The sequence below is a fragment of the Solanum stenotomum genome, chromosome 4, assembly GCF_019186545.1.
Source record: "Solanum stenotomum isolate F172 chromosome 4, ASM1918654v1, whole genome shotgun sequence".
NCBI classification, from domain to species: domain Eukaryota; kingdom Viridiplantae; phylum Streptophyta; class Magnoliopsida; order Solanales; family Solanaceae; genus Solanum; species Solanum stenotomum.
The window spans coordinates 56,324,650-56,335,690 of NC_064285.1; the positions used below are offsets into that span (position 1 = coordinate 56,324,650).

The window sequence follows — 11,041 nt, forward strand, 5'->3', positions numbered from 1 at the left end:
CTTTGTTGGCTATAAATAAAGAGGTTTTCTCTCATTTTTCTGCATTGAATTCTTCCCTTCTTTTGCATACATTTCTTACAAAATAAAATCGATCGATCGTGTCTGTGTGTGTGATTCGTTGCTGTCATTTTGAGTTCGTTGAAATTATCGAAGTTTGAGGTACCGCTACTTCTTTAACGGTTAATCCATTTTATCTTGGGAGGAATTAATCTGCAACCTCAGGTACTTGAGGGGATTAAATTTCTTAAGGATACACAATGGGTTCTGTGGACTCGGATAGTTCTTTGTGTTTTTCTTTTCATCTTTTATTATTTCTGGTTTGTTAATCTGAATACAGGAGTTAACAGAGGCTTCATAGAAAGTAGTAGTTGAAGAGTCTTTTCCCATTCCCTTGTTAATGTTTTGAGACTTGGGTTGCCTTCTTATGGTTATTTGAATATTTCCATACATTTTTGAGTTAATATATTGTTAAGACTTTTGAGTTGATTTTTACAAATTGACTGTCTTGTTTTATTAAGTCTTCTGTTGAGTAGTGAGTCTGGCCAAAGGTATGCTTGGGGACCAGTGATGGTTCTCGAGTGTCAACCACGTCCAGGGTATAGGCTGGGGCATGAAATGTGCTCTTAATTTAACAATTCGAGTAAACAACCTTACAAAAAAATTAATTTGTAAGTTGATAACAAACGGACATGTGACCATACGATAGTGACATCTATTAAATCATAATAGTAAGTGGTCCACATGGCAAGTGAATGGGCTCATATTAACCTTTTTATATGTTCCAAATGATTTAACGAGATGCAATACCAACCTTAACTGGTACAATGATCATTTTATCACGAGAACAAGCAACACATAGAGAATTTTTGAAGAATCATTTATTTTTTCAACATATAGCAATGTGAATTATTAATTTCTTTTGCATCTCATTTGAACCAGAATGACCAACCAGTTATGCCAACTCATATTTATTGTAATAAACTTCTAGTTTACTTTTGCATGTGATTCCATCATCATAATCATATTTGTATACAACAAACAAGATAAAAAATGGGTAATCTTATATGTAAATATTTATAATCCACTTCGGTTGTAGTAATCTGAAGATATTAAATCTTTCTATAATTTATAGTCTCAATACGATAATTTTTTTCTTTTCAATTCCTCTGAAACTTGAAAAAATTCTTTTGAGACTTACTAGAACTCTAATAGTTTGAACAATTTCATTCCTTCGGATAATAACAAATTAGCCCTTTTGGAACTTTCAAATAATTTTTTTACCGCCACAAGTTTCACAACACCATTTGGTGACCATCTCCTTCAAGGAGAAAATTATTACTATTGTCATGGTTAAAATGAATGTAGTCAAGACTTGATTCTTGATAACTAATGACAAATTTGTGTTTCCACGCGATAATTTTTGTCATGACCACAATCTTTGTAGAAAAGAACCATTTCTTTCTTTTGCTCTTTAATAGTTCATAATAAAACGTACTCCAATATTTGTGTATGCATGTAGTACTCAAAGTATATGATCAAATGATCATTTAAAACAATTTTTTTTTCAATCTCTCAAACCTTCCATAGAGGTGAGATGTGACATTTATTCAACCATACATTAACATGTCCTTATCCATACAAATATAAGTCACATTTTCTTCACGAAATGGATCAAGCCATTTGTACATCTTCCATAAATTTTATTAGAAACTCATTGTCATGCTTTGACATTATCAAATTTATGTGACCCACCTCAACATTACTTTAAAAGGTCAAATGTACTAAATATATTACCACTTTGTATTCCTTTATTTTGATGGAGGATTTATAAAAAATTTCAAATTGGATTGCACCAAAAATAATGTGCCCAATAACCTTTCATACCACTTTGATGACCAAAAATTACCTTCACATTTTAACGACCATCTTAAGAACTCATAATGTTCTTCCTTTTAATTACCACAATGATGACCATTAACATTTTACCACACTCATATTCATACACTCAACCACTTGTCATTTTCAGACATATCATGCTTTGCTACCACATTCACATAAGATAATGGAGCAAATCAATTGGGCAAATTTCATGATTTTTAGTCAAAGATATATTATTTTGTGTTAGCCATCACCATATCATCACTATAGTGCATTAGGACTTAAACCCAATGTCTTGCCCATATAAAGGCATTTTACACCATAATTTGATGGGGGCATGAACCCAAAAGTTACCATCATGTTGCATCGAGATATAAATCTAATGTCTTATCCTTTTGATGCGATGAAACTTGAATCCACCGGCTTACCATTAAATGATATCATAAAAAATTAAAAAATATATAAATCAAACTCATCCTTGAGCCTATTAAATTTGTTCTTAACATTCATAGAATTTCCTCCATCACCTCAACAATATAATATAATTAGTGCAAGTAGTATAAAACATGAAAATATATACCATCTCAAATCCTCCTCATAATCTGAGTTTTTTTTTAAAAAAAAAAAAAACCAAAACACCACAAAGTGGCACAAAATAGGTTCTATTAGTACAAACAATATATTCTAATAGTTGAAGAGATGATGAAAAAAAAGCAAGTACAAAAGCAACCAAGAATGTTATGTGTAAACGTATGAAACCCCAACAACTTTTCTTTTGATCAATTACATCTTCTATATATATAAATAAAAAATAAATTAATAGTTGATAATTACAAAACAATACCAAGTTAATAATTCATGTTAAACAAAAATCAGTAATTTGGTAAGCAATTTAGTGACTCATGATAACATTATATCAATCACATATAAATCATATACTAAGACTTATAGGAAAGTTTAAGTAGAGAAGTAGAATACATTACTCTATATATATATTTTTTATGTTCTAGATTATTCATCCACGAGGCAATCACATATAAAGCATCAAAATAAGTTTAAGAGAAAAGGATACCAGATTGTCAAANTATACTAAGACTTATAGGAAAATTTAAGTAGAGAAGTAGAATACATTACTCTATATATATTTTTTTATGTTCTAGATTATTCATCCACGAGGCAATCACATATAAAGCATCAAAATAAGTTTAAGAGAAAAGGATACCAGATTGTCAAATTCACAAATTATTTTTCTTTCTGATAGTCATTGTGCAAATAAATTAGAGACTCGTGCTGATATCGTGTTGTAAAACTTAAGAACAAAATGACAATATAAAGATGAAAACAAGAAAAATATAAGACAAGATGATCAATATAAGATAACTTTCTTTCTTTCAAGTGTATTCAATATGAACTCTAATGCCCTTAGTATTACATAGATGCATATAGAGGATTAGTCATAAACATGACATTAACCATAAAAGTTATGGAGACATTAACGATGTAAGTTATGGAGGAATATTATATATAGAGGTGCGAGAGTTACAATACATTATAGTGTAATTACACCTTAAAGTTATGGACATCCACGATAAATATATTTACAACAATTTAGGTATTCAATCGACTTTCTATTCTTATGAATCATGAATAGTCAAACGTAACAAATGTAAAAGATTATATATCTTATATAATTTTTTTTTTTTTTATCTTTCTACTAAGAAGTAGCCAATATTTCCTAAAACTAAAATATCTACCCTACAAGACTATGTATTAGATCATGATTGCTAAAGAAAGGAGCCCTCCAATATTGGGGCCTAAAGCAACAACATCTGTATAAATTAAATTAAAAGATTAACTTTCTTATATAAATTTTCTATTTTGATGTCTACATTTTAAATTAATTATTAATACACTTCAAAATTGTATAAATTAAATATGGTAAAATCTGAATTAGTCAGATTCTAATACTCATCAGGAAAAAAAAAACATAATGTAACAATTAATCATGCTCTTTTGTCATATATAGGTATATATCTTTTTTTTTCTTATCATAGGATTAGTTCCCACACACCCCATTTTACATAGAGGTATCACTAATTTGCATGATATCAAACTATCAAACAAATAGGTGAATATAGAACACTCTATATTAGTTTGGACCCAAAGAGTATAAAGTCAAACAATTAGACATAGGTTAGACTTTTATTTCTTTTCTTTTTCATAGACAATCAACTTGAACAAGAAAAATATATATACAAGAAGTTCATTTTTTCAATTTATATTGTGTTTTAGAAACAACTCCTTGGAATAACTGTGCCACCACGTCTTCCCCTTGCATTTCTACAGTACGATACGGCTGATCGTCTTAAACGATCGTTGTGAGTAAGCTTTATGTCTAGCAATTGGATTCCGGTACATGGATTTGACTTACTACAATCGAATTTTATAGCTTGTTGTGTCGATGACGTCCCTTTCACATTCTTGTATGTTACTTGACTCACTTTTACTCCTGAATTCTACATTCATGTCATAAAAAAATAAATTTAGATTAAAAAAATATGATTTTACTATTTATTGTGAGATAAATTAATTATATATATACCTGACGAGGGCAATTATTATCAGGACAATAATTTTGGTCAATGAGTATAGGGTACCCAACATTTCTCATAATAAGATTTGAGAACATGAGATTTCTAGCATAGCCACCACTTGGTCTTGCCCATGACTTTACTCTAACACCATTTTGTGTCTTTGTGAAAACAGAATTTGTTACTGTTATATTTGTAACTCCTTCTTCATTATTACTGCTTCCCAAACTCCCTACACTATAAAAGTAAAACAAACTATCAAGATGATATATTTGGCATAAACAAATTTAGAATTGTATAATTACTAACACGTCATATTTTATTCAGCACTTGAACTTTAGGAGTTGTAATAAATTAATAAAAAAGTAATATTATAATTTGTAATAGATTTAGTATCAATAGGTAAATGCATCCCCACCAAATATATAGTTAGTTAAACTTTTAGATGGTATAATCGCGTAAATTAACCGAAGGTAGATCAAACACTTAAAAAGAGTCAGTCCATAGGGATATTATGAACTTAATCAAATAAATAATTGAACAGATGAGTTAACAAAATATAAAAAAAAAATAAAAAAAAATCTAGAATCAGACTCATAAGTCATAACTCAAATTGGTCATGCTAATAGAGAAATTTAGCATATGCTTTTTGAAGGACCTCTAACTAGGTACCAGATTTAGCTTGAGTTAAAGTTTTCTTTTATATGTTTATATAAGGTCCCCAAAGTGAAAAATTGTCAATGACGTTGGGCCATGTCAACCCAGCCTGGTCCAGTCGGGTTGGGGCAGGACGGGCCACACTTTAGTGGGCTGGGTTTAGGAGGGAAAATGGGTGTCCGGCATCTAAGAGGTATAGCTAGGTTAGCTAGGTCGGGTTTCTTATATATATTTTTTTGCGAAATTACTAAATTTAATTAACATCGACGTAACCTATGGGAAGCCATTTTAGTATTGAAATTTATTTTCTGCATTAAAATTTATTGATTGAAAGATTCAATACACTCATATTGTAAGAGTATGTAAAATAAAAAAATTGATAAAACCGGGCCGGGCCAGTGTACCGGGCTCACAACCATATCGGTTGACCAAGGTCATGACCTCATCCGGCCACCCCTGTCCGGTTCCCGTTGGCCCTGGTCCTCTATCCGGTGCGTCTCAGGCCAGATTTTAAGTGGGTTAAATGAGCTGGAAATGGGCTAACCCGGCCCAATTAGTGGTTTATCAAAAAGTGTTTCTTCATCTGTCTTCATTTATATGATTTACTTTGTTTTTAGTCAATTATCAAAAAACTGATACATTTTTATATTAACTAACAATTTAACTTTAAAATACTCATTTAATAAGAAGTGTTCCTTTCTTCCTTAAATTATATAAGTCAAACGAATTAACTCGTATAAAATGGGATCGATGGAGAGAATAATTTTTTTTAGTATCTAGAACCTCCTGATATGTGTGAAAGTAATCATTTTTCTTGTATAATTTTACCTGATGCCGTGTCCTGGTCCACATCCAATTTGTTCAATCCACATATTCATGGAGCCAGGGCCAATAGAAATACAGTCATCTCCGGTCTTGATAATACTGCCTTTAATGGTAATCCCCCTTGAGTTCTGGACATGAATGCCATCAGTGTTTGGACTTCCACTTGGAGCTGTTATCTTAACATTTTCAACTCTCACATTGCTGCTGTAACCAATTCCTACGTGTACTCTTTGACTGTCTAGTGATGTCAAACCTTTTAGCAGTACATTGTTACACCACATAAATTGTATCGACTGCAATACATAGATTTATACACATCAGAGTTAGCGATACTGTTGAAGGAACTAGAATTTTCATTAAGGGTGTTCAAAATATGAAGAAGTAAACATACGAAGAAATGGAAAATGGTTCAACATTTATTTACTATACATACATGAAACATAGTTTTAATTTTGTATAAATAGTACTCCTTCCTTTCAAAAATAATGATCTAGTTTGACTTGACACGAAGTTTAAGAAAATAAAGAAGACTTCATTTTGTGGTCTTAAATTAAATTAAAGGTATATCAATTGTACCAAAATGTCCATTAATCTAATGGTCATAAACATGCCACGTAAAAAGCTGAAATAAAAGTGATGTCAAAAAAGGAAAGGGGTCATTCTATTTTAAATAGACTAAAAATAAAAGTAGGTCATCTTTTTAAACAAAGGTAGTATAATTTTCACCAAAGGGAGTTCGGTTGAACCTCTGAGCACTTACTAACTCCGATACAAAACTAAGAAGTAACTCATATAAATTGAAACAGAGAGTATACGTACCCTAGCTCCTTGTGGACAAGACTTTCCACCATTTCGACAAGACCAATAACCATGTCCCCTTGCATTGATAGTTCCACCATACACATTAAGACCACTTACCTTATAAAACATAATCCAAAACTCAGAATGTCCAATTGCATTATAATTCACCGGAGCAACGAGAGTACCATCAATTCGGAACTCAATTCGTCTCTTACAAGGACCATTTAAGTTCAACGTCCTCACCAAAAACGTTCCTCGTGGAATATGCACGTTGGGCTGGCTAGTAGAATGGCAGGCAGCAGACCAAGCGCGGAGAAAAGCTGACGTTGAATCCGTCCTACCATCTGCCCTTGCCCCAAAACTAACCACATTGTAAGCTAAGCAACAAGGTATTGTTATATTTAAACAAAACAAGAACAACAAAGAAACAATAGTACATGTCATGGCTTTGAAATTGGACATATTGATTGGTCGTTATAATGAAAATAAAGATTTGTGCATGTGTCTATTTATAGTTATTCATAGAGTAGCCAAATGACAATAGAAAAATTGGTTTTTTGTTTAATTAGCTAGGATGCAGAATTCAAAAGTGACTTAAATGCTAAGCCTACGTCATGTACCACGGACATGGACAATGAATTTCAGGGATATCATGTGCATGTTATACTCTCAACCATAATTGTTCACTATTGACTTGACGTCGAGATTAAAAGCAGTAAATGATAGGTAATTTTATCAAGGCATCCTTATTAAATATTCTCTCCATTCCGATTTATATGTATCATTTTAGGTTTCACATCCCTTAAGAAATTATATAAATTTACCATTGTACCATTATTTAGTATTCTCTTGAAGTTAAATTTTCAATAAATGAATATAAATTGATTTATTTTGATTAATTAAATTGACCAATAAACATGAATTATTAGTTTTCCTATGTTGGTCTAATTCATATTTTCAAGGATAATAACTCTCAAGAATAAAATAAGAAAAATAGTGTCATTATGCATTGATTTTGTGAAGTAACAAATATTAAAGATCATCTATTTTTATTAAGGATAATATATAAATAGGAACGGATGGAGTATAAGTCATCTAAACGTTGAAAATAATTATATTATTTAACAACAAGGGTAAATTAAAATAGACGTAACATAGTAAAATATTCATTGATTTTATAAACTTGACAAGTATTATTGGACTTTTCAATATAGTACAATGGACAGGTAAAGATAACCGCAGGAATATTATAAAGACAAAAAAAAACGAAAAAAAAAGAGGAAGGATCATGGGATTAAATAAGAATTATTTGAATTTATAAGATCCATGAAGAACGCAAGAAATGCATATGTTGAGTACAACATCAACATGTGAGTTGCCAGTATTATAAATTTAATTATATAGACTAGATCTGTTAATCACGAGAATGTAGAAAGTTATAAATGAATAAACGGTTTATGGGAATATTGCCCTAATCCCAAAGCTAGTTTAAAGGCTAATTATATAATATTCTTCTTATAATATTAATGTGTGAGGTACTTTAGAGGTTAATTATCTGACTTTAAAAACTTGTATTAAAATAATAGGTTCCATATTATTCCGCAATGATTTAAGGGAAAATGAAATGTGTACTCCACCCTTCATGGCCCACAGAGTATCCATATTCCATGTTAGGATATGTACGGTGACCATGTGATAAGTTCATCCACATTTTGTCTGCCATCTGTGTTTGCTTCTTGCATCTTATGAAGTTGACTTGAGCTCCCATTGAACTCGATTATAACATCGTGGAGGAAGAGATTATAAAGTAGAGAATCAAATTCTCACTTTTTGGACCAAATTTAAGAGATGAAGACCGTGGATCATCTCGTTTTCAAGGTCTATAATGTCAAATCATCAATATATAATACTAGATGCGGAAGCGACTCCCATTGGACTTGATTATAACATCGTAGGGGAAGAGATTATAAAGTAGAGAATCAAATTCTCACTTTTAGGATTGAATTTTAAGAGATGAAGACCATAGATTGTCTCGTTTTCAAGATCTATAATGTCAAATCATTAATATACAGTACTAGATGTGGAAGCGGACTTGGAACTTAATACAATAGTATTCATTGATACAAATACATAGTGGCGGACACATGACTTCCATTAAGGGGTGTCAATGGTTATAGTAAAAAAAACTCATAATAAGGTTAGTAGGACTTGAACACATGAACCTCATGGAGTTTTTCAACCTTTTAACCAATAGACTAAGCCTTCAACTTGTTTCAAGAGATGTCCATTCATGTATTTATAGTTATTAAACTAAAATTTAACCTCTATATATAACGTAATTTTCTGACAAAGGGGTGTTGCTCGACACCCCTAGACCAAGGGTAGGTCCGCCCTTGCATATACATATTAATTACATATATATAAGTAAAAAGTACAGAAATATCATATTGCTAGGAGTTAATTACATCATATCCCAATTATTTTTTAAATTACAAAAACATCCTTAAATTTGAGTGTCGCGGATACATCAGTCAACCACCGGATACATACGTCTTAATACATTGCCTTTTCGTCTGTTACGTTCAGAAAGGAAAAGTAATGGAAAATGAATTTATAATCTCATAAAACATGCAATCACGTTTTAATCGCGACTTATCAATCCCTCATAACGCGTACAACTTCAAAATTTCAAATTTCAAAATTATTCAAGTAGATCGTCCAACATCCTTTCAATTTTGATTCATAATTTTCGCAAATTTGAAAAAAGATACATCATGAATATATCGATTTTACTGAGACATTCAGAAATTTGAGAATTTGAAGTAGGGTATGAACGATGATGAAATTGTTGTTGGAGAAAATATTTCGTTTGTGAATCTGAAATCAACAATTGCAGCTGAATTGGAGATTGATAAATATTTCGTTTGTGAATCTGAAATCAACAATTGCAGCTGAGTTGGAGATTGTAGAAATTACTATTTATGTATCTTGCCCATAAATATTATGCATGATACATTACTATTTATGTATCTTGTTCTAGTTGATAAATACTATATTTTGTACAAGATATATTATACATGTAATTATTCTGCATAACATTTTTTTGTGAATGATACATTATTGTGTGGTAGTTAATATGTATCAAACACATATAATATTGTGTTAAACAAATGGTGTGGCTATATATGTCTTGAAATGTTACTCGGGGGACTGTGCTTGGACTATAAAAGCATCTTGTAGGATAGAGTTTGTTGTATGATCAAAAGCAAGATATTTCAATGGTGTACATACATGTTTGTCGAGAGAAAGGATATTCAATCTTACCTGTGCATTTCAACCCGATAATAAGCGCAATTTCTTTGATGGAAAAATAAAGGACATTCCCCTTTGGCGTAGAGAACATGCAATTCGTCCGGATTGTTCTACTCCAACTCAAGCAATAAAAGGCATTTGGCAATCTATCCTTGAAAATTACATTGTGGTATATTGAGATAAAAACCAAATATTGTTTGTCGGAACAACTCAATACCTTCTTCTTTTATAGACAATTTAAAATCATCTACAAAACTTCTGATGCAAGATGTACCAAACCTTAAATGATGAGGTGGAATTTTTTTAATTACATACTTCATACATGAACAAAACTTAAAAAATTCTAAATACATAACAAAATACGATACTGTAACACCTCAAAAATTACTAACTTAAGACCCGAACTATTTTTCATTTACATATAAGGTCATATCGGGTGATTCTTAAATTTACCATATGTGTAAAGGTAAATTCTTTAGTGTGGAATGATTTGGGATATCAATTAAGGTCAGTAGAAACTCCTAGCACAAAGTTGAGTTGAAAGTTTCCTTATCGATTAAGTTTTGATGTAAGATTCTCTTGGGTCAACTTCAAATGGCCATATATCTTAGAATATAAAGAGTTATGTGGCCCGTAACTAATCAGATTAAAGGTATTTGGATCTTCTTTCCATCGCCAACCATTTCACAACAATCCGAGTTTTGAGTAAAGTGTTATGACCATTTTAGTAAGCTGATACAATGCAGTGACTAATTTGCCGACGGGAAAACATAAAAATGGTCGTTTTTGTCTTTTTACCTCTAAGAAAACCTTAAACGAATTTCTTGACTAATTAAAAACCCAAAACAATCAGATTTTCATCTCTTAATCCATCATTCTCTTCTTTCTCAAACCCTAAGGCAAAACCCTAAAGAAAAATCAAAGTAGAAGACTCAATTCAAGATTCTTTCAATCCTTTTCAAGATTCTTCTTCAAGG

At 31.2% G+C, this 11,041-nt stretch overlaps 1 protein-coding gene across 1 annotated transcript; it reads right to left on the reverse strand.

Annotated features, from left to right (window-relative positions):
- Positions 1-3,872: 3,872 nt before the first annotated feature.
- Positions 3,873-7,215, reverse strand: LOC125862831 (polygalacturonase-like). The gene is made up of 4 exons (XM_049542945.1): positions 6,771-7,215; positions 5,955-6,244; positions 4,481-4,706; positions 3,873-4,394 (listed from the first exon to the last, which is right to left on the reverse strand). The coding sequence occupies exons 1-4, from the start codon at positions 7,212-7,214 to the stop codon at positions 4,167-4,169; spliced, it is 1,188 nt and encodes a 395-aa protein (XP_049398902.1). The 5' UTR covers position 7,215; the 3' UTR covers positions 3,873-4,166.
- Between the last annotated feature and the right edge of the window lie 3,826 nt (positions 7,216-11,041).

Bases quoted from the DNA above. Each gene is read 5' to 3' on its own strand.
- LOC125862831 (XM_049542945.1), bottom strand. From the start codon at position 7,214: ATGTCCAATTTCAAAGCCATGACATGTACTATTGTTTCTTTGTTGTTC. The intron at 6,245-6,770 runs GTACGTATACTC...TATGTATTGCAG, and splicing joins CTTGTCCACAAGGAGCTAGG to TCGATACAATTTATGTGGTG. The intron at 4,707-5,954 runs GTAAAATTATAC...TTACTTTTATAG, and splicing joins GGACCAGGACACGGCATCAG to TGTAGGGAGTTTGGGAAGCA.